Genomic DNA, 27,286 nt, shown 5'->3' with positions numbered 1-27,286 from the left:
CACTACTACTACATAAGAGGAGTGCAGTTAAGCTTTTAAGAAGGGGGAAAAGAAAGGTAGGGCAATGGAACAGGGGAGATGGTTGCTTTGATTTTGCAGGGTATTGGGGTTCCTCGTGGCTTGTGGTCAGACTCTAGGGAGGTCTGAGAGGGGACCAGGTGGGAAATGCACCCGGTGGGGAAGAGATGGAAATGACTTGCTGGAGAGGTGGCTGAGCGGGGAACGGAGGGGATGCTGTGGAGAAGAACCAGCTTTCCCTGCCCGGCACGCTTCAGCAGCTGTGCAGCTGGTTCCCCTTCCAAGGTCTGTCTGATAGATCAGATCTGCAGCATGTAACCTGCTAAAAAACTTGCTGAAAAGCTGTGTGAGAGCCATTGCTGGGAATTCTCCACTGTTGATAATTCTGACTGACCTTTTTGCACGCATCTGTCAGATTCTAAGCTCTGAGTCAATCAAATTTCCCAAGCATTCTCGTCTTTATTAGCCATGCTGTAAATGCCTTAAGGCATTTGAAATCTGCACAGTTGAGTAAAGAAAAGCCTGGGAAGACAGTACTCATAAAGTTAACAGAAGTGCATCCTTGTAGGTGTATAAAAAACTGTTGGGTTTTTTTTTGTATGTTGGGGGGTAGGGTTACGTATATTGTAGATAGAAGTGTCTATTCTAAATGAAAATGTTGGCAACCAGTTCTGTTTTCTGAGTTGCATCTTTTTCCTGCATGCTACAAGCTGCCCAGTGCTTTCAATCTGAAAAGCTCTGTAAGAAGAAATTGAGAGTTGGCTCTAACTTTGGTAAACCTTTAATTGCATTCATCTGACTTTGCATCCTTATCTCTCCTCTGTTATCTCATTTCAGCTGAAATTTAAACAAGCTTTTTCTTGGCTGACATATTGAAGAATTAGTGTTATTCCTAGTGATGTGTTTAAGCGGGGTTTTTTTTTTGAGAGATACGAAAGCAGCTGCATGCATTACTCTTTCTAATACCTTTGTAGGAAAAGATGCAACGAACCCATTTTCTTATCTAATAAGATATACTATAAAGAATGTTTTTGAAAGCAAAATCACTCTTGTTACCCTGAAAGTAAAATTTTGCAACATTTCCCAGGTCAGGATGTCTGTCCAAGAAGGCACAGCACAAGAGCAAAGATCCATTCTGTGGGACAAATTAAAAATCCTGTCTGTGCTGACAAATTAATCTTTTGACCAAGGCTGTTGCTGGGGAACAGATGGCACAGCTCTCAAATGTAGGCTTGCTTTTGCTTTTGATAAAGCACAAATATATTTTCACGCTATAATCTCTTCCTCTCAAAGTCTTACCCCTCTTTGATTTGCAAACTTCCTTCTAGGTGTTGCATCCCATCTTCCCTTCTGAAAATAGTGTAGGTTGGGAAGAACAGCAACTTTCAGACAACTAGACTTTATTGAAACCATATGAAGATGTGAGATTTCCAATACTGTAAAACCTTAGACTTGGAGGAGATTTAAATCTGCTTTTCTTTGTAAGAAGGGAAGGAGACTGAGGTTTGATAAGATAATAAGACACAATTCTTGATGTTCCTCCTAACAATGCACTTGACGTGCATAATTGTTTTAGTTTTAGGCCTGTCCTTAGACATGGTTGGACGCCTGCTTGCTTTGAAAAGCGGGGATTATCTGCACCTTCAGAGTAGTGCCCAGAAGACACTGCAGGCAGATATCAGCTGGTGTTTGTCCTTCTCGCCTCCTCAGCACTTTCTGGTGTTGCTCCTTTGCAGTGAGGGGTCACTGTTACTGAAATGATGCTTTTGGATAGAGGAGGGTGAGGCTTAATTGCAGCCTGCTTTAAATGTCAGTGTTTTCAGCATCTATTTTTATGGCTCGTAAAACCGATATGGATGCAAATCCAGGTGCTTCCCTAGATACCCGGAGCTCTGCTGGTGGAGAGACAGATGACCTCATTCAATGTGAGAAGAGGAACTTTTCCCCCTGTGATCATCCATGACTTGCAGGGACTGCATAACGGCTTCTCTCCCCTACCGGCGCGTGGGAGTGTGCATGTGTGGGTGGAGGAAGAGTTGCGGCAGGAGTGGGCGAGAGAGCACAAAGGAACAGTGAGCAGAAGTCAAGCAGAGGTTGCACACTTCTTCAGCAGAGGCTGGGTGGAAGGTCTCCCTGGTGAAGCCCTGCTGCAGGGGTGGATTTGACCAGCTGGACCTTCATAAAAGGGGTTCTTGGTGGGTGATCGTCTTGATGCAGTTCTCATCAGAGGTGTCTCTTTGGTCATTGGTAGGGTTTGTCTTACTGCTTAAATCCAGTCCCAACTGTCCTTGGAACCTGAGCGGAGGCAGGAAATGAGAGATCATCAGGGGTGATAAAGGCACAAAGAACAACAGGTTTTTGAAACCAATCTTTTAATATATTTTTTTTTTTTTTTAAGTGCTGTAAGACAAGTGAATTTTGAAGGAAAGCAACATGAACGCTGTATTGCTCTTGCTTCTTCAAGATTCCTGGAACGTGCATACTCATGTTGAAACTACTGCTTTGCTGCAAGAGACATCTTGGTTACTTTTTAAAACTTTGATTTGTACTGAGGAAGGGGTTAAAAATATGGTGGATTTTGAATAAGCTGCAGGGTTGAAATGGAAATGTTGAAATGTGAGTGTAGTGCAGCTCTTGCAATGCCCTATGGAGCAGCTGAGAGAAGGTATTCACCACACGGTGCATATTGAGACAGGAAAGCTGTGTCAGGAAAAGCAGAAAATCTGTCATCCCCCCCCCCCCCCCAAACCCTTTTCCTCTCTCTCGGAAAGAGAAATATGTCCTGATGCTCCCAAGCCAAGTGTCAGAAGTATCTTCCCTGGCTGAAACTGTTGCTAGGCGTAGGGGTATTGTGGCAGAATGAGTGATGTGTCTCTTGTGGGGGGTTTGTTTTTTTAATTTAAGCTGGGCTTCCAGAGGATGTTGCTAAATCTGAGCAATGTGCCTTGAAGGTGGTGTTTGTATTGAGGTTCTAGAACCGGTGGAGAAACAATGCAAATCCTTTCAGTGTAAGCAAAGATAAATTACTGAGAAGTTAATGAGAGAGAAAGTGTTTCTGTAGCTCAAATGGGCACTTGTAAGATGATTGTAGGCGGTTGTTAGGGCTCTTGATGTCTTATTTTCCTACTCATGTAGGATTGCTTATAAAAACAGCACAAAAATTTAACAGTAGATATCTCCAAAATGGCCTTAGTGACTCATTTTAAAAAGGGAAATACCTTATGTGTAGTTATTGTTAACTTGGTCTGAATACTGATTCATTTTTGGTAATCTTGGTTGTGCAAGATCTGCAAACTCTATAGACTGTGACAGTACTTGCTTTTTTTCCTCCTTTGCCTTAGTTTTAAACCTTTCTGAAATGTCTGTAGATAGTTTATTCTGAAATTGCAGATTGTTACTTCATAATTAATTAATTGCTCCCTTTGTTTCCCTTGGAGAAGTAGATGGGAGCTGACATCATTTATATGCAGAGAATTTCTAGGTGTGTTTATTAGAGATAGCAAAACATTTAAGTCAATATGGAAAATATAAATAGTTATTTACACTATGTGTCCTCACTGAACAGTGGCTAACACGTACCTGCTCTCATTTTCCCCCTGCTCCACACCAGCAAGCAGCATCTTGTCTCACCCTCTTCTTCACAGGCTGGGCAAGGTCAGTGTGTGGGGGATGTTGGCTCATCTACTGATGCTTAGAAAGAGAGGCCCCAAAAATCATTTTTAGGAATTGCAACTCCTAGTTTCCCCCATGATTTTTCTCCCTTCTGTTCCCTTCCCCCAGTCCTTCTCCAGCAGCTCTGTGGAGGTACCTGTACCAGGTGTTGGACAAGGACTCCAGGAGGGAGCTCAGCTCTCCTCTTCTGCCAAGGGAAAGACTGTAACACTATATTACAACTGAAAAGCACGCTGCAAGATGTATTTTAATTAGAGTGTGTTTTGCTGCAGTGTAATTAAGGGTCAAAAGCTTGCGCTTTGTCAAGTAGTGCCTTTTATTATTGTGTTTTTCTATTTCAGATTCTTATCATTGCCTTAGGAGAAGGAAATGAGAATCCATAGCATTCATAGTAACAGTCTGCGGTAATAATTTTTTGTGAAGGCTGCTTATGAGTTTGACTTGAGGCGTTATCGACAGCATCTCATGGTAGAGGAATGTAATACTTCAGTTTTAGTATTACATAGCACTTCAAAAAGCGGGCAGACGGAGTTGAGCTGACTCTATGTGTTTTGGTTGGGATGAATAGCTTTCTACTAATAATGTAAGTTAATGCGGACTCGAATATTGAAGGAGCATTACATTGTATTTGCTGTTGAACTAACAAACCAAAACTACCAAATCTCCTGAGATGTATATAAGCAAAGACAAAACAGTTTCAAATATGTGATTATTGGCTAGCTGCATTTTGTTTTAGAGTTTTTTACATTTTGCTATGGCAAGTCAAAATGAAATAATTCAACTAAGTGTCAAAGTGGCCGATTTGGCCTAAACCACGACACAAAGACAATAATTCCATGCCTCGGGAGGTTTCCTAATGATGTATTTTTGTCGAATTCCTTTTTCAAGGTCACTTTTTCCTGAGAAAAATATTTTTGTTACTTGCTCTCCCCCTTCCCACCTACATTGCAGTTTTCCACAGAAGTTATGGTTCCTGATGGGGTTTCTATTTGCATATGCAGTGCTGAGGAAGACCAGAGGCTTTCATGCCACCTCATATGCTGATGATGACACCAGTTTCTTACACATAACTGATCACACATAAATTTGCTTAAGTTTGCAGCAACAGTCACTCAACATGATAAGAAATTGCTTATTTGGAACAGCTAACTCCACAAAATGCAATGTAGGTAGGTTCAGTGGATTGCCACTCAAAAGCGAAAAATGCAGTGTTGCTATTCCTGTCTCTCCCACCCCCCATGTCTGGCTGCTTAGTTTTCCAGATCAGTTATGCTGCTACATTAATCCCTAAAGATGGACCAGATCACTGAAATTTCCACTCTGACTTTAACAGTGGCAACTCATCTGCTATTAGAGATAGGAGGTACCCTTAATATTTCTTTAAACAGGATATATGTTTTTTGTTTTATACCAACTGGTATTTTTTAATGGATTATATTGGATTATTTTTATCACAGTTATCACTCAGTGCCTTAAATTCTCATGAGCTTTCACTCCCCGAGTCCATGCCTTGAACTGAGTCATGAGATGTGATGCACTGTGGCCGACTGCTGCTCCCAGGTGTTTTGCATTAGGAAGCAAATATAGCTGAGAGAGAAAGGGTGTTTCACAGCTAAATGTTGTTCACAAGCCTTTGGCCCGGTTCCCAAATATAGCTGTGATTCCATTAGAGGTGTTTTAGCCAGATGTCCCACCATGTGCATGTTCGAGTTGCAGAAAGATTTAGAACAGCTTTCTTTAGACTTTGTGTGGTTAAATGAATTAGCCAAAAGGTGCGTGTACTGGCATATAAATAGTAGTATGCTGTCTTCCTTACAGTGTCTCAAAGCTAAAGTGTGGTGCAATTAATTCAGGATACATTCCTTCTATTCCAGCTCTCACTGATGTTACTGTGAGGGCAGTCTCGTTGGTTTGGTCCTGTTGTTCAAGTTTTCCTTTTAGCTGCGGTGGTTGACAAATTCATTTCTTTTCCAGTGGCAGGGTAGGAGTCATTCCAAGCACCTTGAAAGGAGCACAGTGATTTGGCTGTAGGGCACAACCTAATTGTTTAGTAACTTCACTGACCCTGGAGATTTAAATCTGCAAACATGGGGAGAAAAGTTAATTCAGCCCTTCGTGCTTCCCAACTAATCAACCTAAAGCTTATATAGAAAGAGTTCATTATTTGGAACTTGGTTCATCTCCATGCCTCTGTGGCTTTTGCTTTTCTTCATATATTCTTTGCAGGTGATTTTAATGAGTAGGTTGCATTAGCAGACAATCTAAAAAAGGAAGAAGAAGCTTCAGTATATAGAGATTCTTTCGATGGATCATGAATGGTAAATGTCAAAGTCTAAAGAATAATAGAGTTAAATACCTTAGAGATCTTATTTCAATAAATGGAATTTAATGTCATAAGTATTTTTAACTTAATACATATTAATATATTAACATACTGAGATATATAAATTGTTGAACATGGTGTTTCCTCCATCAGTAAAGTAGATACCTAAATTCACAACAAAAGAAATTAGGTAACCTTCAGTTACAGGCTGGATGCAGTTCAGTGCCTGGGGCATGTTGGATGATAGATATCTAGATATTGATTGCAAAGTTATGAACCAATTGTCTGTAAAAAATTAGTTCCTTAAATATCTCCCTCTGAAGGAACAACCCAGTTGTTGTTATATTCAAGGCTATTGAGTATTACTGTGGACTGTTCTCATCGGTGTGTTTCAGGGTCTTTTGTGGAAAAACGGATCAGATGTTGAATGTTGTCTCCCAGCTGTTGGGCTGTATGTTTCTAGATGTCTTGTGGATGTAGGTGCCCCTGTAGATGAGGTGAGAACTGAGCTGTGTGTCCTGCTCGGCTCCAGGAAAAGTCTCTTGCTCTGCTGGAGCCAAAGAAGTTACCATGCATGTCCTAGCTCTGGGTGGCCCTTTGGCACTCCTGCACTCCTAGTGTCTACCTTTTTCAAACAACACTCTTGTGTTCAAGGTATTTTGCTATTCAGTCTAGGTTTCTGCCTGCCTTTGATGCCTGAAGATTACAATACACAAATTTCTTAGTGTTGGAAACTCCCAGAGTGATTTATTTTATTTTCTTTAAATCCTGAAAAGGGCTTGTTCCAGTTAGAAAGCTAGGGCAAAGTCAGAATCTTTGAAACGCACAGATTCATTTTACAGATGAATTCTTTATTTAACCTAACAGCGTATTCCTATTCAAACAGTCAGGCTTGTGATTCTTTAAAAACAAATAAATCACATGAACGTGGTGAACAGTGCTTGGCATACTGAATGGACAGAGGCCTCTTGCATCTGCAGCTTCCCTTTCCTGCCTCGTCAAAGGAGATTAGCTTGCAGACTCTGAAATGTTGTGGCCTTCAGAAAGATGAGCTATAAAGCTCACTAGAGGGAGAATCGGTCCTTGTCATCTCTCCCCACATCGTTTCCCGCTTCCCCCAGCTATAATATTTCAAACCCCATGCCTTGGTGCAGCCCACGCAGAGTTTTTGTAACCAGCTTAGTCAGGGATGTGATTTCCCTTCCTACTTCTGTCTGTTACACTTAGTTTATAGCAGTAATGCCTGCTTTGTGGGAGTTGCTGCAATAAAATTGTTCCTCTCCCTGTGCGGGGGACTAGGTGCAGAAGCAGAGGACTTTTGTGTGGGAGCAGTTGCATCTTCCACAGCGTGTCTGGACTGCTTTAAGTACACGGGTATAATCAGAGCAGTTTGTCTTCTCTGTTTTGACATTGCTGTGTTGAAGTGGCTTGATGGTTCTCACCAATGTCCCTGGAAGGGACGGGCTTGGGAGCACAACCATGTGGGTTTAAAAACCTGCTGTCATCACTGTCCCAGGGCGTAGGGGACACCAATTGCATCTGGGCACTCCTCCTTCGATGCGGTTCCTGTGGCTGGTGGTGCTGTTAGTTGCAGCAGCGTCTCAGCTGGAGTTGAAACAGCTGTTCATATTTAAAAAATAAAAATAAAAAATCTTTCATACTTTGGCAAGCTGCATTGTTGTTACTGTCTTTTAACACCATAAATGTGAACAGTTAACTTTGGGGATATGGCATATAATTATGAAGCAAAGGGGAGTGACCTCAGTCGCATATTTTATTTGAGATTAAGTGCCATTCTGTTTATGATTCAGCAGTAAGAGACTTGACGGAAATCAGGCCCACTGTTTCAAGTGACACTGTGGACTCTGAACTGCTGCAGAACCCTTCTGCCTTCAGGCACCACGATGTAGAGATCTTTCAAGCGTGTGTGTTTTGGGGGAGAGGGCTTATTGTAAGAGTTGCATGAAGCACTTCAGAAACACTACCTTTTTTTTTTTTTTCCCCTTTCTTTCCTTTCCCTTCCCCTTTTTCCTTGAGTTATTTAAACCACGCTAGACAAAAAGTTGAACAATGGGCAATACCTTAATACCTTTGGCAACGTTCGTGCTTTCTGTAGGGATGGTTCCATCTTTTACATAGAAATTGGGGTTTTTCTTCAGACGTACACCTCTGCTGTCAGATCACATAGAAGCAGATCACCCTGACAGGCTGGGCACTGCCTTTGACCAGATAAACCCTGTATCCTACCCTTCCTAAAACAAACTCCCTGTGTCCGTGCTGCAGGTGCGGCCATGGAGGCACTGTGGAGCTTGGTGGGGCCGGGAAGGAGCAGCACCTTACAGCACACTGGTGCCATCTGACGGTAAGCTTGCCCAGCAGGTTTGCCCCCTCTCACCAAAGTCAGCCAGGTTTTCATTTATTTTGTGGAGGTAGGGTGAGATGACGTTAATTGCACGGGGGTTATTTATTTATTTATTTATTTATTTATTTATTTATTTATTTATTTATTTATTTATTTATTTATTATATATGTCCCAGAAGTAGAAGTACTATAGTCATTAAAGAAATCTAGAATGTATTGTCTGGTTTCCTTCATTCATCCTGTGCTTTAAAATTAAACTACAACTTACAGTATGACTCTCACTTTTTTTTTCTCCCCCAGAAGTAACTATTAATTACAGACATGGTCTTCCCGTGATAACTCTTACGCTGCCCACAAGAAACGAACGCTGTCGGTTCACTGTTAAGCCAACGGTTACCACTGTAGGGGCATTCCTACAGGATGTGCAGAGAGAAGATAAAGGAATTGAGAGAGCAGAAGTCTTTGCAACAGGTATCTTACGCTTCTGTCATTCCTCAAAATGAATACGTTCCTTTTCAAATGGCCTGCACTTCTCTCCTGAAGCACAGGAGCACAGTGTTCCATCAGGTTTAGCATTGTTGCTGTTGGGGTAGTTCTTGAATGCTTCTGGGCTTTATTGGTCTTTCAGATTTAGTATCTGAGTACTCTTGGAAAGGCTGATGAACAATGCGGAACTGGACATATTACTGTAACCATCCCTATATCCCAGTAGTGTTCTCTATTATCTTTTTCAGACAGTTTCTCTTTGTAATACTGTCTTTAAATAAGTGTGTCTCTTCTGGTTTCCTTGATATCTCTTTCTTTCCTTGTCCTCTGTGATCGTTCTTAAAGGCAACCAGTTCGCCTCTTGAACGTGGTATCTGCCAGTTACTCTGTGTTACCCAGAGCTAGAAGAATCTGGTTTCCGTACTATAAACGTAAACTCATATGGAAAACTTATTAAGAGTTAAGCAATGAGATAATGTGTGCAAATATAAAGGGCAGCTTTTTGAGACTTTGGGGAGGCTTAATTAATCAGCTAGAGTACTTCGGGGCCTTTGGGTTGAAAGGAAAATGCTATACTGATACGTTAGCATTGATTTGATCTTTCTTCCTTGTAGTATACTGTCTATCCCATTGTCCCAAATCTTCAGGTAATTTTCTCAAGCTCTGCTCACTGTTTTCATGTGTTTTGTCTCTTTGGTCTGCCTGTTGATAAAAGCTAACATCCAGTTGCTTAAACTGGTTTTCCATTTTATTTTCAAGACAACTCAGTCTGTATTTTGGCAGTGTTTTGTAGTTTTTCCGCAGCAATTCCGAAAAGTCTTGCGACTCCTGTCCTGGTCCTAGAGAAAGACTCAATCTCAAAAGTAGAAGTGAGATGTAGCTCTCTTGTCTGAATCTGGTAGAATAGGTAATTGAATTTGTCTAACTAAAAGCATCTATTTCCTCCCTCACCCCCCCTAAAATGAAAGAAGAAGAAAAAAGGGATAGCTACATCCCTATAGAAAGATTTATTTTCCATTGTGTAACACATAGACAGAAGAAAAGATGTGGTCAAGGCAAGTTGTCCAAAAGCTTGTAACTGGATGCATTCATAATGTTCCTTTTCTTCCTGGTTGATATTGCAGAGGGCTGCAGGGACTTTTAAAGGAACTCAAAATAGGTTGATGCTCCTAGAAGATCAGAAAGCCAAAGATATCGGAGAAGCTGCCTTTAAAAGCACATTTAGTAAAACAGGAAAATACCCCATAAAGCAATATATTTATATCCTCTAGAGCAATCGAGATGTGATCTCTGTGGATCCCAGTGTGCGCATGAGCTTCGTGTACACGAGAACTTCGGTGGCATTTTGGTTTTTTTTCAATGCTTATCTGCATTCTGTAAGAAACACCTGTATCTTCAGAAGCCACTGTCACAAATCATCATTGTCAGAAGCTGCCCTTCCCCTTAGCATGGAATCCTTTTTAGTGAAAACTTCCTTACTGGGATGAGGCAGGGCTAACCAAGAACATGTGCCAGTAGCAGTTAACCTCTGAGTACTGCTATCTGTGCAGAGACATCCATGAGAGAGGTATTTGTGGTTCCCTGCTGAATCCCGTTCTTCTGTGGTGTGTCAGCAAAAACTTTATGCACACCACTCATTCTGCTTCAGTGCAAATGTCCATCATTTCTAGGTTTCTTACAGAAATTACCTTAGGCTTCACAAGTCTGGCATTTTTGGCATGGACGGGCAGCAGGTTCAACCAGTGGAAAGGCATTTGGGCTATTTTCACCTCATTTGTCTCATCTGTTTAACCCCCCCACACACCCCGGCCCCTGACTTCAGAATAGCAACACTGTCTGCTTTGATTAAAACAAGGACTGTTACAGTTCTCTACTCTGTATTTTTCAAGTGCCAGGCAATTGTAATGGTAGAGAACAGCTTAGATGTTTAATTTATTAGGAAACCGATACTGTAAAGAGAAACTATTGGTCAAGTACTGAGAGTTGAATTTAAACATTTATTATTAAAGAAAAATTATGAAGCCTTGATTTAGTGCAGACACTTCTCCTGTGTCATTTAGCCATTAAATGAAACCCAACCTTAATTGAAAGCATTAATGCTGCGTATGATGACTCACTTTCATTTTCTGTAGATTTGATTTTGGTCCTGCAGAACTTCTGTAGACAAAAAGTGGCCCTAGGTCCACATTTGAACACCTGTGCTTAGGCATAGGAAGGAAAGTAGCCTTTTGCTGAAAGCCTGTGGAAAATTTTCTAAAATAAACCAACCCTCTTCTCCTGCCACTCCTGCCCGCCACCCTCCCCCCCCACTCAAACTTTTCTGCTTTCAGTTAATGAAAGGTTGGACAGGTTAATAAATTGATGTTGTATCACATCCAGAACAAAAAGCCTGTCTGGCACTTCTTCTGAAACGTATTTTTTGCTTAAATGTCACTTTATAAATGTCACCTTAATAATTTACATGCAAATGAGCTTTGATGTTCTATTAACGCTATTAAAAAAAGAAAAAGAAAAAAAGAAACGAGTGGATGGGCACATTCAAATTTCAGATTTTGGATTGAAAGTGATAGCCTTCCAGGTTTGCTACCCACACAGAGTAGGTCGGGGAGCCAGCTGGTGCGTTAGCTCATGGAGTTCAGTTGTTTCAGCAGATGGGGCCCAAGAAGAGAGTTAATAAATCATTGTAGGTGTGGGGTTGTCTGTGGTGACTTTCTGTGTTGGGCATGTGGGGACAGATGGAGGAGCAGGGGCAATAGCACTGTGACAAATATTTACATACAAAAATCTTCATATTTTGTAGCCCGATCATTATTCATCTCAGGAGTAAAGCTGCTGTTTTCCGCCACTGCGCACCCCTTGGCAGGGGAAGATGCCCTTCTCGTGTATAGGAAATGAAGACTTGGTCAAACAGCTACTGTGGAGCAGCTGCTCTGTGGCTTGTGACCCCCCCATACCATAGCAATGTGCCCACCAGCAGTGGCGTGCGGCCCTAGGCGTTCTTGGCCACCTGAACACCCTAGGGAGGCTGGGTTTACTGGGTGGCTCTGGGATCTGCTGGACTTGGGCCAGTGAGAGCTCCGAAGATCCATCATTACATTTTGCTGCTAATGACTCCAGGAGCTCCTTTTCGGTGTCTTCAGCTCCCTGTGGGATGTGATGTGTTCCTTTGCCTCCCAGCTGTGGTGAGGTGTGGTGGATGGTGAAACGAGGAGGAGATATGAAAGCCAGCAGGCAGGCAGAGTAGTAATACACTAAAGAAAAGAGGTTATTTACAATCTTCATGCCCCTTTAAACAGGAAAACAAAAAGCAGAGATGGTACAAAACAGATCATCTAGATTTCAGCACAGGTTTAGATTACATCTGTCTTTGTGTATTGAATGCAGAATAGGAAGGGGTCCATTTCTCATTTGGATGCAGCTATTTCTCCTGTTGTACAAGAAATCAGAAATGTTGCCAGAGTGCTAATCTTGCAAAATCTGCTGTGTTAAGAATGCCCTGAGAAAGGCTGCAGTGTGTCTGTGCTGTTGGATGTGAGTCTTTTCATATATTGAAGTTGTGGTCCATCTACCAGTGGCAAGTCTTTTCTAAGCCCTAAGCAGACACAGATACTGCCTTTTGGGTGAAAGGGCCTTTGGCAAAGGAAAATGGTAAAGAGGGAATGAAAAGAAGGAACAAATATAAAAGCGGTGTAAAATCTTCAACCACCGGCTTTCCTGATGGAATGTCACAGTTGCCCCCTTGTCCCTGATTTTAAGTCACTAAAAATAGATAGAATTTTTTTTTTCCTCAGCCTGTTCTCTGTGTTGCTGGTAGGATAACATTCATGTAACTTTTTGCATAAAAAAAGAAAAGTAGAAAAGGGCTCTCCAGAGGTTTTTAGACTAATGCCTCCATGGCTCCTGGTCTGCCTTGTACTGGACAGTCTAGCTATCTATTTCTTAACTCCCAGTCACAACTGATAGTGAAACAGAGTGATTTCAAGTACCATTAATAAAAATTTGAACACCACTAGTGACAAGAATTGTTCCTTTTGACCAGAAGAGCTTGTTTAAGGAAAGACATAGATCTAGAACTGAAGATGGGGTCTTTGAAGGTCTTGTAATTTCCCAAAACCCATTGTCCTAGTGAAGATGCAAATTTGTGTGAGGACGGAGAAATAAAAATGCAATTTGTTACTGCTTTATGCAAGACTTCCTTTTCTTCTACTCTCCCCTTCCCAATGGGTCAATTCTAGTCATGACCGTAACAGAAGAAAATGCAAGTCAGCTCATAGTAGTGACAAGTCCGAATGACACTGCTAGAGAAAGCATTCAGGCACACACTCTGTGTTCATGTGTTCCTCCTTGCTGTTTAGTATCGGTTACAAGATTTACTAAAAATACAGTTTCCTTCCAAACATTATTAATAAAGGACTCTAGCTGGTATCACTTTAGAAAAGTGCTAATGTTTAAGGTTCTGTATGATAAATGATTTAGAACTTAAATCTTTCTTCTGCAGATGGTAGCAAGGTCTCTGATGCCACCTTGATGGAGGTCTTATTGATGAATGACTTTAAACTTGCAATCAACAACACAGCATACAGTGTGTCACCTCCTGTAAAAGGTAAGAGCGATGGTTAATAACTCTGATCGTTTCACTTCGTCTAGTGAAAGGCATGGGAAGTCTCAGAAAACAGGAACCTGTCTGGAGAACGGATTTTTTTTATTTTTTTTTTTTACCATTGGGTGGTCCTGCTTTTGGGGTTGGAGGTGGGGAGACAGTGAAGAAGAATGAGTTCTTGAAATGTTTTATATGACAAACATTTTCTTTTCAGATAAGCTGAGTAGTGAGCATGCTACTGAAATGGAAGATATCAAATCCTTGGTTCACAGACTGTTTGTGGCTCTACATTTAGAAGATCACCAGATCAAGAAAGAGAGAGAATTGCTGCAGAAAGTGGACCATCTGAAAGAAGAGCTGCTGCCTCTTGAACAGGTTGGAAAGTGGGGTTACTTTTTTTTTTTTAAACTCAAAAGCATTTTCTTTCATCAAGACTAAGTTCTGTGATAGAAAAAAAAAAACAGCATGAATGGCTAGGGTGTGTCTGTTTAGTTTGTTATGTAAACAAGGGTCAATTCAAATACAATTAAAATTATTTTCAGTTCAGTTCTTTTCCCTCCTGTTATGCACATGCTCTGGGTAGAAACCACAACACCTGGAGAAATGTGTCGTGAACAAGCTGCAGCGCAGCTAGCGTTGGGATTGAAAGTCCACTTAGTCACCTGTTGCTGTATGAGTTCTGAATACCATTACAGAAGAAAACAATAGTGAGGAAGAAATAATCTGTGGCTTAGGCTAGGGTTTTCTATATCACCAAGGCAGCAAGGCAAATTGTTTGGACTAATGGTTGTTGTAAATCAAGAAGGGAAGGTAGGAATGTTGCTCTAGGGCAGGCTAAGCTAACCCAGCATGAGGAGAGGCAGCCAGAAAGAGCCTGACAAAGTGGACAAAACTCTTCCTTGGCTTCAGACCTGCTTTGTGAGGATCAGCCTCAATGTTAACCAGAGCTGCCTTGAATGGTAAATTGAAATCCAGTAGACATAAATCCCTAGTAGTGAGAAGGGGGGATTAAAAGCAGGATTTCTTGGGGCACAACAGCCAGATCCAGCTGCCCTTGCATTTCAGTCCTTTTCTTTCTCTGCAGGGTAAGTTGGTAAGAGGAGTCAGTAAAAGATGCTGGAAAAGGATCTAGCCCAGCAGGAAGAAACATAGTTGAGGAATGAGTTCATCAGTTGCACTCATGTTTGCTTGAACAGGTTTCTATATTTCTTTTCTATATTTCTTTTCCTTAGATGAAAGCCAGAATCATGGAGAGTGCAGATGCAAAGACCTCCAGGCTGCTATGGGTTGGCTTAGCTCTGATGTCAACACAAGGGGGAGCGCTGGCCTGGCTCACTTGGTGGGTCTATTCATGGGACATCATGGAGCCAGTCACATACTTCATCACTTATGGGAGTGCCATGGCTTTCTATGCCTACTTTGTTCTTACTAAACAGGTAAGTCCTCGTTTTGTAAATGTCTGGAGTATTGTAAAGGAGGATGACTGAAAATCACAATGTTGGGGCTCTGATGAAAATGTAATTCAGCGAGTCGCCTTGCTGTCAGACAGGGACTTGTTTGATCCCTAATGGGGCTGGATACGAACGTTATATTACATGAAGTCAAGCCAGGTACTGTTACGCACAAACTGCAGAGCAGGTGCTGAGCATAACTACTACCTGTAAGATTTCATAACCTAGGGAATGCAAAGCGATGAAAGACGTCTCTCCTTTTGCTTTATATTTTTGTAGATCACTTTGAAGAGTAAACAGCACCTTGCACATTGCTGTAAAGGGAGAGCGACTGGTAGTGCTGTGCCAGTTTGTGAACGCTGCCTTACAGCAGACCAGGAAGCAAATCACTGAACAGTAGCTTTTATTTGCTGGAGTTTATGTATAAACGGAGCAGGGTGCCAAACTGTTTGGAAATCTGGCGGTTGCATTATTGAAATATACCTAATTTAGTGCCTGAAAAAATGTTATTGCTTTGTTCTTCATAACCTGACTGCTTTTCCTTGACTTTGAATGAATGGCGATAAATCTAGGACAGCTGAAATAGGGCAGGAAACAGGCATTGTTTAGAAGAAAAAAGTTTGCTGAGTAATGAAAAAACAGACCTTAACTGAGCTGTACAATACAGACTTGTCCTGGGATCCTGTAAGACTTTGAGGAATGTTTCTTTTTCCTGTTTTAACTCTGTACTTGACTCCCAAAGTGGACATCCTGTGTTGAACTTTCTGTGATGCAAAACTCTTTTTGTTATGGAGATATGTGGAAAAGTAACCAAGGCTTCCTTCCGTTGAGATGTCGGGTTCCTTTAGTGAAAAGGCGAGATGTGTCTGCTTTTATGAACAGCTGACTCTGAACACCAATTTCTCAGTGATTTTTATGAAGGGCTAAGGCATTCCTACTTTTTGTATATGAGTAGATAAAGAGATGACTACTTGGCTTTTTTGAACAGCTGCTGGCACCATTGCTTGAGACTTTCAAGTAAGTCTTTGAGAAAGCTGAACTTTGAGTAGCTCAACTTTCTCTGACTCCTTGGGAGTAGCGTCGATTGACCTGGGTGGCTGCAGTCGTGAAGATCACGCTACATCTTTATTATGATTAAGAATTCCTTTAGACATGATAGAAATGATTCCTACCACGTGTCTAAAAGGCCTTTATGATCCATAAGGGCATAACTTAATATGTAGCCTCTTAGAGTATATGTGTGTGTTGAACTAGATACATCTTCCTCAAACAGGCTGAATTTCTATTGAAAACTCATTTGTACAGATAATCTTCTGACCACTACCCATTTTTCTTGCTAACCCCAAATACATGCCCTGCTTTCTTCACCAGGACTACATTTACCCTGACGCTAAAGACAGGCAGTTCCTCCACTACTTCTATCGGAAATCCAAAAACCAGCATTTTAATGTGGAACGATACAACAAGCTCAAAGAAGACCTAGCAGAGGTATTATTTAAATACAGTCCTTAAATAACAAGGTAGCCTCTGGGTTAAGACTTTTCCAATAAACTCTCAACTAACAGCAAATTGACCTCGAGGTTTGTTACATACATTCAAAACAAACAGTGTCTTTATTGCCTATCAGCCAGTTTGAGCTGTTTAAATAACTGTACAATGTTTGCCATTGAAGTATGAACTACATCAGTAAGTCATCGGAAAGGGAGACCTTCATGAATTTAATTTAAAACAAATAAGTCTGTTTATCAGCCCTACATGTCCATTTTTTTGTGTACTCGAATATGTTGCATTTTCAGCTATTTTAATCGAATAGCTGTATTACTTTCAGAGACAGTGTTTGCTGCACTGCTGTGGTCACACAATCCTCTCCTTTCCTTGGAAGGAGACTGTCTTGCAGAGTTCAGCATTTGACATCTTAATCCTGTTCCTCAGATAAAAGGCTTAGATTTCCATCCAGTCACCCCCATTCTGTAAAAGGCGGTGGTGGGAGTGCCTGGGAGAAACTTTGTAATCTTCAGGGAAAAAATGTAGCAGAACCCATTCCTCAATTCTTACTCTCCCATTCTATCTCCCCAGCCCTGTGTTCAATGTCTCGTAAAAGAAAATTGAAACTACCCCTCATTCTAATTCAAGACCTATGGTTCAGGGTATCATTTCATAAGCCACATTTGTCATAAGGCTGGAGTTTGATTCTTTTTCAGTAGCCTTCGAGTATGAATTCTGTAATCATAATTTCAGGAAAATAATACTTTGGGGCGTGGGTGAGTGGGTGGACGAGCAGGACACGTGCTTCTCTCAGGATGCTGGCTGCTCTGTACGCCTCAGCAGCTCTGTACACGTTCAGCGTCCTCTGTTGGATTAGTTTGTCGTCTTGTGTAAGACCAATGCCTTCTGAGAAAGGAAAGATACTGGATGTGTGAAAGGAGGAAAAAACAGAGGGCTGCAGAAGGATGAACTCTCACTCTTTCTTGCCCTGGCAGGCGGAAGAATCCCTGAGGCGTCTGCGCCAACCTCTGCACCTGAGGCTTCCTATCCAGGAAATCAGTGACAAGGACTGACTTTGGTTTTGTATATATTAGAATTGCCCTTTCAAAGCTGATCTGAACATTTAGTTACTCAACAGAAACTGGTTATTTTTGACCACTGTAGTTTTGAAAGTTGCAATAAATATCTATAAAAATGATTCAGTCACTTGATGGTTTGGGTTGGTTTGTTGGTTGTTTGTTTTAAATACTATAAAGAAGCTGCTGAAGCTAAGTTCTTTAAGATATTTGTCAAATCTCATCAGTAGAATTGAGGCATCCTGCCTGCTGGTAAAACAACAGGCATGTTTTATAGGACAAGGGCTATCTTATTAGGACTGTTTACAGAATCACAGAATGGTCAGGGTTGGAAGGGACCTCTGGAGATCATCTAGTCCAACCCCCCCGCCAGAGCAGGGTCACCTACAGCAGGTTGCACAGGACAGCACAGCAGTAGCTCATAGAATAATTTTCTGCATTGAGTATTAAGGCTTTTTTTTTCCTGAAATTGACTGCTTACCTTTCCCTAGCTCTGCGCTTTAACTCTGATATAACACCACTGGTGGAGGTTAAACTTGCATTACAAGTAAGCTTTTTTAGTTAATATTGCTGGGAAAGTAAGCTATATCAAACTCATTTATGTTTCACTTGCATTTTATTGAAAGAATTTATAAAAAGATTCAAATGTATACATTCATGATTTATACAAAGCTTGTAAGTAGCCATAGTAAGATTTAACATCTGTGACTCAGAACATAGTATATGAAAAGATTTAACTAAAGTAGAGCCACTAAATTAATTCTTTGATGCCCAGGAAAGTGGGTTAACGCACTTTTCTCAGCTTGAGTTCTCCATTATCCCCCAGAATTAAGCGTATGTACCACTAATGTAAAAAATAATAAAAGAAATATTTGCTTCTAGTATCATTGAAATTACTGATGGTGCAGTAGTAACAATCCTATGGTGAAACATCCTGCGGTGACAAACGTGCTACCGCTTTTATATACACCGTGACAGTGTATGGCTGATCTCTGCTGGGGCCAAGGGGAGGAGGAGGCTGATCCAACACCAAGGCCTGAAGCATGAAGGTTTGCATATGTTGTATTTTGTGGAGCTGCCTAGAGATGTCCAGCAGTTGTAAGTGAACCTGGAAATTATTTGCTTTAGCTTGAGAGATGTGTACAAGGTGAGCTTACCCAAAGTCATCTTAAGCAAGCTGTACATGGTCTCATTTCACTACTGGTTGCTTTTCTCCTGAGGATGCAAAGCACCAGCAAGCTTTAATTGTGCCCCAAATGTAAATGATGTGCAAGCAAAAAGAAGCCCTTTATCTATATTAATGCTACAATTGTACTCAAGGAATTAAGTTCCTTTTTAGTGTTCAGAGAAAATAAAAAAAAAATACTAAAAATACTAAAAAGCTATTCATCAACAAAAAATTGAAAGGTGGATACTGCTGTCCACAGATTTAAAAAGATGCCCTACAAACATATTCCCTGTAAACTATGCTCTTGGAGCAAGAAAAGGTAATCTAATGCAACATTTGAAATGTTTTTGAAATAGTAAACTGTGCCATAATTAGACAGCAATCAAGCAAAAAACTTAAGAAAAATAGTAATCTAGAGTACCAATTTCAATAAAATCTGAGCACCTCTTAATATTTTTGCACCAGTCAACTTTTTCCAAATTCCCTGAGATGAACAGAGCTGCAATACTAGCTTTAAAATTGCTTTAAGATTTTACAAACTACTAGAAGTACAAACTATAACATTTGATCCCAGTGTCTTTGCAAACAATCTTGTAGAATATTAGTCTCCTGAGCTAACACGGTGTGTTCTTCACTTCTGCAGTATTAGTTAATGGTTGTCATTGCTAAGTAACAATCTACTTAGATTTTGGATGAAAATACAATTTTTTAGTTAACATTGAGGCAAAACAGGGAATCTGTTTTTTTCCTATAGCATTAATGTCTCTGCACATATCCACTTTGCGATGAGATACTTTCCTGTTAACGACAGTAAGAAGTTCTGTGAACTCCAAGGAAGAGCCGTGCTTCCTAAGTGCCTCACACAAATCTTGAATGTACCAGGAGCCATTTACAGTGTCACGATGAGAAAAGTAACCTATGGTAGAACAGGAACATAAAATTATATCCAATGTAAGTAGCAGTGTCACTTGAAAAATATTCAGAAGTTACTGCTCACTAGCTGCATCAATAAGGGATTACTAATGGGTGTAAATCTTTCTTTGCCAATTATGTTATTTCAGTGGAAATTGTAGATGGGAAATGGCTTTGAGGTCACTTATAGTGCTCAGCCAAGAGGAACATGGTTTAAGGAGTGGTAGCTTACAGGATTGTATCTGAACATTACAAGAGAGCAGATAGGACTGAGGACAAGATACATGGAGCACTGGAGAGGACAGCCACATAGTGCAAGGATAATTATAAGCCACCAGAATCCTACAGTCTTGGAAAAGATGGGAATGCTTGCCGTCAGCAGACAGCTCGGCCTCAAGACTATGATGAGAATGTTTCTGCTTGGCAAATTTACTGCAGCCTTGATGGTTTCTTTTCAATTTTTCCTTATCATGTGAGGCTCTTTCCCAGATGACATGACACTCATCAGACATGCAAAACCGATGACCTGGAACTGTATTTATTTTGACTGCAAAATGAAGACATGTTCCAGCTTGTTACAGTGAAGGATCAAACATCAGGTGTAAAATATTAGAACTTACCTTGTGCCACAGAGTAGCACATGATAAAGTCAGCACCAGCGGGCAGGGTATAGACACCAGCTGCATCCACTTCAGTCTCACTGACAATGGATTCATGGCTACTATCTATTGAATCCTGAGCAATAACTGGATCGTCATGTTTATCACCTCGACATGCCTGTTGATGAGAAGTATTGTTATACTGGCGCCTCTGCCAAGCTCACCTATGTTAATATGACACTTCTGTTCAGTTAGGTGTTCTACGTCACCGTGAGTCTGGATTCATAAAGATTAATTTACTTGTCTATCAATTAAAATATTGGTGACTAAGTCCAGTGAAAGCTCTGAGATGATCACAGAATCACTAAGATTGGAAAGGGCCTCTTGAGATCACCTAGTCCAACCCCCCTGGCTCCAAGCTGAACAGTACCAGCTCTGTCAGCCTGTCCTCATAGGAGAGATGCTCCAGGCCCTTAATCATCACTTTGCAGGACTCACTCCAGTAAGTCCGTATTTTTGTTCTGTCAGGGAACCCAGAACTGGAAACAGTACTTCAGATGCAGCCTCACCAGTGCCGAGTAGAGAGGAAGAATCACCTCCCTTGGACGTGTTGGCAAGGCAGATTTGAATAAATGCTCTGAAGCACAGCCATCATTATATGCTGTTACACTTCTGCTCTTAGTTCAGTCTCAAATGTTGAGGGAGGGTTTTTTTTGTGAGAAGCCAGTAAGTAAGCCCGGTATTTGTCAGTGTTGCAAAAAAGCTATACACGGAGGATAAGAAGGTAAGAACACACTCGAAAGATACAAAGTAGGTAAGGAGCATTGCTTAAGAACTGTCACTAAAGAGAGAAACATGAAAATCTCTCATTTACAGTGATGAAGTTCCATCCTTGCTGTTTCCTCTGATTTCCAAAGGTAAATGCTATGCTGATTGTGCTGTAAAAGAACTCAGTTGATGAACTAAGTTAATTTGCTTTTTGATGATTATATATCCTAAGTATTTCCAAATATTACTTTTAACTTAAAATTGAAATATGTAAATATTCTTCCATCTTTGGCATCTGGTTAAAGAAAAAAAAAAAATCAAAGCTGAGTGAGTCCTCATGAAAGATGAATTAACAACATGCTGATTCTTGCAGCAGCCTTGTGCCTCAGCAAGCTTTCATTTGAAAAAAAGGTAATTCTTAGAATTACTCTACAAACTACTACAATTACAATCTGCTGAAAGCCAGGTTCTCATTTGAGTTTGCTAATTGTAATCTGGATAAAGATGGGATAAAGCCCTGAGTAACCTGGTTTGACACCATAACTGACTCTGCTTTGAACAGGAGGCTGGACCAGAGACCTCCTGAGGTCCCTTCCAACTTGCATTATCCTGTGAACCAAGGAGTGAAACAGGAGGTTACATACGGGTTTTATTTGACCACTTAGCACAAGCAGTATTTCTAAGACAATAAAACTTTAAATTGATTCTTTAAATTCTACAGAGATGCCAAGTATTGGTCATGGACAGAAAAGAAACAAAACAAAAAAATAAAGAAAACCAGAAAAACATCACCATCACCACCACCACCAAAACCAATGAAACAAAAAACCCTACAAAAAACAACTTCTGTAAGGATCAGGTTAAAGGGACTTGCCTGGAAGGAAACAGTGATGTTAGGCAGGTTTGATAGCTGCCTTCAGCCTAGCCTAGGGCTGTGAGGTGTGAACAGTAGGAAGTGAGTAAGGCTGTACACAGCTTTCTCAAAAAAATGGTACTGTCTTCTCTGCCATTAAATATACACCGACAGTCAATCTGACATGGGCTTAATTTGGGTTGCTTTTCATAAAATTATTTATTAAATACAGCTAGAATAATAATATTAACACTTGTGTACATAACAATTTTTTTTTTTTTTTAAAGAGAAGAATCGTTATCTTAAATGCCTTTAAGGAACAGTTTTCCATACCTTCTTTCCTAAAGATGCAAAAAACTTTCCCTTGTGGAAAGACTGTATGAGGAAAACTGACTTCTGTATTACAAGAAGACATAGGTCAGTGTTAACGCCACTGAATTCAGAAACAGACATCTTACCTGAATGATAAATATCTTTGGTTTTCCTACCAGACTCTGGCAGTTGTCTCCTCTGAACATGTCTGTGATTGTCTCAATTTTGATTTGGGCATCATATGCATAAACATGATCATTCTCACCATGACTCAGGAACACACAAACAAAGCAGTCAGCATTGCTGTGGTCATCCTTGGAGACTGAAATAGTCAAGTGTTGTTTAGATGACTAAACAGTGATCTTCAGGTTTAAAAAACATTGTATGTTTGTATCATATAATTTAATCTCTGATCAGTCCTTTCTCAGATGAACCCTATTTTCAGATAGTGTAACACTGCAGAGATTTCAAAGTGCAATGATTCAACACAGCTGCAAATAAGAACCACTACAAGTGAAAAGAAGAATGTTACTAACTTCTCCCAGCTGGAGGTACTTTCTTTCAGCTCTTAGCAACTTCATTAGTTCTTTCCACAGAAGCTTCACTTACATCGCAATAAAATAATCCGAAGTCTAACCCTTAAGTCCTTCTAATGTTAAACAACTCCCTTATGCACAAAAATTATTTTAAGTTAGATGAACAGAGAGAACGGAGGAAGAGATATCTGGAAATTCTGCTACAAATAGTTAGACATAAATAGTCTCCTACCTTCATAAATTTTCTGCAGCACATCCTCTGCTTTCAGATCATCAAAATGTCTGACTTCAAATCCGAGGTCTGTCAAACTATTGTTAAAACACATCAGCATCAGTAAAAATCTTGTGAAAATTATATGTCAGTTGCTACCAACTCAGTTGCTTTCCCTGTGAGAGAATGAATATTCATGTTTATGCCTTATTTATGAAAGAAACTACTAAACTTGATTTTGAATTCAAACTGGTGTCAAATGCAGGTGCAATACCTAAAGTTACTTCAAAGAGTTTGTCCTAAGAGAGGTCTGTACACACCAGAATCACAGGACTTGTGCCAGCAGTTTCTGTGACTCAAAGGACTGTGCCTTAAGCTTCTTTTATTACGGCTTTCTTTGTCAAGGTTGCATAGATGCTGATGTCTGCAAAATCTTTTATTCTATACTTAAATGTAAGATTTAGGTAACTGCTTATTTGACCATGATTTCTGAAGTTTAGCGTTTTAAGCTTGCGTAGAGAAAACAAGTTTCTTACCTGCGTTGCAGATTGTTTCTGTCTGCAAGAGTCCCACGTCTGTCTAGCAGCCTCAAATGCCAAAAAAAGTGCTCGTGATTGAAGATTAATGCAACTCCTCTTCTTTGATGGTTCATTTTGTATTGCACTGCAGGATCAAGTGTTTGTCTGTTGCCAGAGACGGAAAACATTCTTGATAAATTGAGTTGATAGCTAATTTAATTCCCTTCCTGTATTCCTGCTAGCTAAGATTTTTTTAATTGACTAGAGACTTTGCGTATCCAGTTTCAGAAGACAAGACCTCAAAATGTGCAATATTTTAAGTAGCCTAAATCACTAGGTCTTTTTGAAAAGCTAGGGCACGTTAAGCAATTCAGTAAAAACAAGTGCTGGGTGCGTACTAGGGTCTATCAGGTAAGTTGAACGGTTTCTCTACAATGAATTTGTATTTTCTCTTGTCAGGAGGCTCTCTCATTAGTAGTGCAGTAAGGCACATAACAGTGCACTTTAGAGTTGGCTCCAATTCTCTATGTTACGTGTTAAGTTAAATATTATTTTAACATAGTTGGATAGTGCATATATACTTATTTGGAATTGTAGCTGTCTGAGATTTGCTTCAGGTTCTTCTAACTAAACTGAGAGCTGCATCATAACCAATAGACTACAAACTGGTGATGAGGTGGTATGTATAATGTGTCTTGCAAAAGGAGAACAAATTTGTATTTACCCTAACAAAATGAAAACTATGACAATACAACTGTTCATCTAAGTTCTTAGCAACCAGCCAACAAAATCCTAAACCTGAAGGACAGTGTTGTTCTGAAGGACAGAACAAATGACTGATGCAGCTTCTAAGCAGAGGACTTTATCATGGCAATGAACGTATGGAACACCTGTCTGTTCGGAGTAGCATTCATCAATTTTATTGTTTTATGAGCAAAACACAACATAGAAGTCTGTAATAGCATGGTATGGACTGTACGCTTGGACCCAAAAGTTTGTTTCCAAGTGTTGGCATGGCTGTATTTTGAGAGACAATGCAGACAATCTTACTGGTTTCATAGGCAGAGGTATCGGTGCAGGAAACCAAAATTAAAATGCTTTGGCAATAGCCCTGGCAATAAACGGGGCCAGCGCTACAGACGTATAGAATAACAGTCCAGGTTACGCTGCCCTAGGACTGGCTCTAGTCAGAGCTGTCATATTTGGCATGTTACTGTTTTTTTTCCTGCTATGTAATTGTGAATGATTTCACCTGTACCAGTAACAGTTTATGCAGATTTTGGCAATTTATCTTCCTTAGGAGTCAGCTAGATGTAGGGCTGGTAGGGATTTTGGGCAGTTAGGCCCCTGGATCCTGTGAATGACCATAAAGAACGGTTCTCTAAATAGTTCTTCATCTGCTCAGCGGTATTCACTGAGCAGGTGAGGCAAAGGAAGTTATCAGGCAGGTTGCTTACCCTTTCCAGGGCTAGATGATGTTGTAAGGCGGAGTAGGAAAAATTCATGGAATCACTATCCTGTGGTCCCTTTACTCTCCTTCGAGAGGAACATATTCCTGTGCAACACTCTCTCACTTAGTCTGCTCAATTGTCCCTTAGATTGTGATGGTATTTTTGCCATAGTCTCTGCATGTTGCCTAACAGAAAAGGAGTCCACTCCTAAGAGTCCCTTCTGCATGCCTTCATGATAAGTAAGGGTGGTTCTACACCTGGTGCAGCTAAAACTAAGAAATGTGTTCTGTAAGTGGATGGAGTTGAGTTGAACAATCCAGTCACGTTCTTAACAAAAATCAGAAAACCCTGCACTGACCTCAGTGCCATGGGCCATCTCTCTGTCATTGCCATCAGAACTTTACCTTATATCAAGTGCATCTACTTCTGTGATGTTCTGATTTCCATCTGTTAAGAGAGATCAAAAAGTGATTTAGCCACTAAATCATTAATTAAAAAGACACAATTTGAACTTGCGCATCCAGCCTTAAGTTAATGTGAACCAAAAGCTCATTCACACATCAGGTAAGTAGGTATGCAGTTAAACAGCTTCATTAGTGTTTGTTTGCACCTACAGCTTTTGGAGGCTGTTCTTAAAGTTCTGACTCCCAACAGTCTGAATTTTAGGTGGTCAAGACATGCATATTTTATATTTGTGTATCTGTATCTATACAGACATATCAGAGATTGTGATTTTATATAACTAACTAGCTGGCTGTGTTTATCAAAACAGTCTCTAACTCAATAGTTATGATTTTACATAACCTAAAATACTCTGGTGTTTCTTTTATTTCAGTAATGCTGCTAATGCAAAGCTGAACATTGTCTTTGAGGTTAGATGCAGCATGAGTCATAGCAGGTAGTGTAACAGTATATATAGCTAATGACAACTGAGAAGAGGCAAGATATATACCTTTTCTTCAGCTAAACTGTATAGACATAAGTATCCCCAGTAACAGAATGCACATAAAGGTAACATTATGGGAACAACAGGGAACATGCACATCTAGGGAGGGTGCAGAGCTAAAGACTTGCAGATGGTTAGGCCAAAATATTTATTCCTTTTGCTTCAACATCTCAATGGGCTAAAAAATCACAGCTCCTACTACTACTGGTGGAGACTAACTACTACATTATGAAAACTATGTACTATACTGCACCTGTGGTGCTTAATGTAGGTCTGCTATCCAACTGGACATGGCCTGCAATTAGAAGAGAAGACGGGTCACGTATACATATATTTTACAAACTACTTTGTATAGACCATACTACCTTTTTCCATCTGTTTTTCACACGTGATTAAAGCCTTTTGCAAACTAAACAAATGTAGTTATGTATTGATAGAGGAGAAAAGTTCATAAAGACATTAGAATAAACTTGCAGAAACCTAGACTTTGCTTTAGAAGCTTTTATGTTGAACACCACAGCACAGGAGGGGGTGGCTCAAAGGAAGTCACAATGCTTCTAAGTGTTACTATTTACACGGAAATTTCCCACTGGCAAGTATTGAAGTGCTTTAGGGTGCTGAGTCTTTAGATTATCACTAGCAACCTAAATGCACAAAATAAGCTATTTCAGTTTGCTTGAAACATAACATGTAGGTCAGACTAATGACAAATACGGAAAAATAAGTGTAGATAGAACACAGCAATAACACCTATGCCTGTGGCTCTGTTGATAATATGAAGCCGGAGATCTTTAAGAGTGCATCTGTGTTTAAATTTACACTGTATTTTTGCATGCGTACAAGAGATCCAGCTGATGGTTTTGCCTCAACTTAAGGAGGGGAGGGGAGTAATCCACCCCCAAAAAAAACTGACCGTAAAAATGTTATAGTCATCAAACTTTTAGACAGAAAATGATGTCATGTAGACACGGGAAGAACAGAATTCCTGGGCCAAAGGCAACTTTTAGGGAAAGATGGATCTCCTGGGGTTTTTTTAATCCTGTGCAGTCAATTCCTAGTCTTTAACTTTTAATTGCCAGAGTTGTATTGCAGCTTCATTCACATTAACACTACTTAATTTATCATGATTTATGAAAAGCTTTCTGCTTGTTCTAAAAACTGATTGCTCTCAATAGGACTACTTACTCGACTTAAATCTTGTAAAGATGGATTGTTTCAAAGGAATCAAAGATCAGGTAGGCACTGGATTGATTACACTGAGTAGCTTGTGTCCCTAGATATGCTTTAATCTCATTCGGTCTATCATTTGAGCCAAAGGGCATGGCGTTTAGAAAATACCACTTACTAAATGATACAAAAAAAAAAAAAAAAGTGTAAGCCTAACAGCATCTTCAGGAGCCAAACCCACACGGGTTTTGCTGCTCCTCCCTTCTCTTGGCCCCCTGTTGCACATCACCCTTCCTCCCGGGCACCTCAACCGCGGCTGTCCCCGGTGTTTTCCCCTCTTTTTGTGGTGCCAGCTGGTTTGTTTTGTCTTTT

At 40.3% G+C, this 27,286-nt stretch overlaps 2 protein-coding genes across 2 annotated transcripts; one reads left to right on the top strand and one right to left on the bottom strand.

The window, feature by feature from the left end:
• Window positions 1-8,290: 8,290 nt before the first annotated feature.
• On the top strand, window positions 8,291-17,596 carry CCDC109B (coiled-coil domain containing 109B). Its single transcript, XM_009885486.1, has 7 exons — window positions 8,291-8,375; window positions 8,676-8,846; window positions 13,360-13,464; window positions 13,676-13,836; window positions 14,694-14,897; window positions 16,284-16,400; window positions 17,393-17,596. Exons 3-7 carry the CDS (start codon window positions 13,389-13,391, stop codon window positions 17,468-17,470), a joined length of 636 nt encoding a protein of 211 aa, XP_009883788.1. The 5' UTR covers window positions 8,291-8,375; window positions 8,676-8,846; window positions 13,360-13,388; the 3' UTR covers window positions 17,471-17,596.
• A 1,722-nt stretch (window positions 17,597-19,318) lies between these two features.
• Window positions 19,319-26,040, bottom strand: CASP6 (caspase 6, apoptosis-related cysteine peptidase). Its single transcript, XM_009885485.1, has 7 exons — window positions 26,001-26,040; window positions 25,206-25,248; window positions 23,369-23,515; window positions 22,854-22,930; window positions 22,232-22,407; window positions 20,174-20,330; window positions 19,319-19,557 (listed from the first exon to the last, which is right to left on the bottom strand). Exons 3-7 carry the CDS (start codon window positions 23,482-23,484, stop codon window positions 19,319-19,321), a joined length of 765 nt encoding a protein of 254 aa, XP_009883787.1. The 5' UTR covers window positions 23,485-23,515; window positions 25,206-25,248; window positions 26,001-26,040.
• Between the last annotated feature and the right edge of the window lie 1,246 nt (window positions 26,041-27,286).

This window comes from Charadrius vociferus, unplaced genomic scaffold (genome assembly GCF_000708025.1).
Source record: "Charadrius vociferus isolate BGI_N301 unplaced genomic scaffold, ASM70802v2 scaffold55, whole genome shotgun sequence".
Classification (NCBI taxonomy): domain Eukaryota; kingdom Metazoa; phylum Chordata; class Aves; order Charadriiformes; family Charadriidae; genus Charadrius; species Charadrius vociferus.
This window is presented reverse-complemented; position numbering and strand designations above follow the sequence as displayed.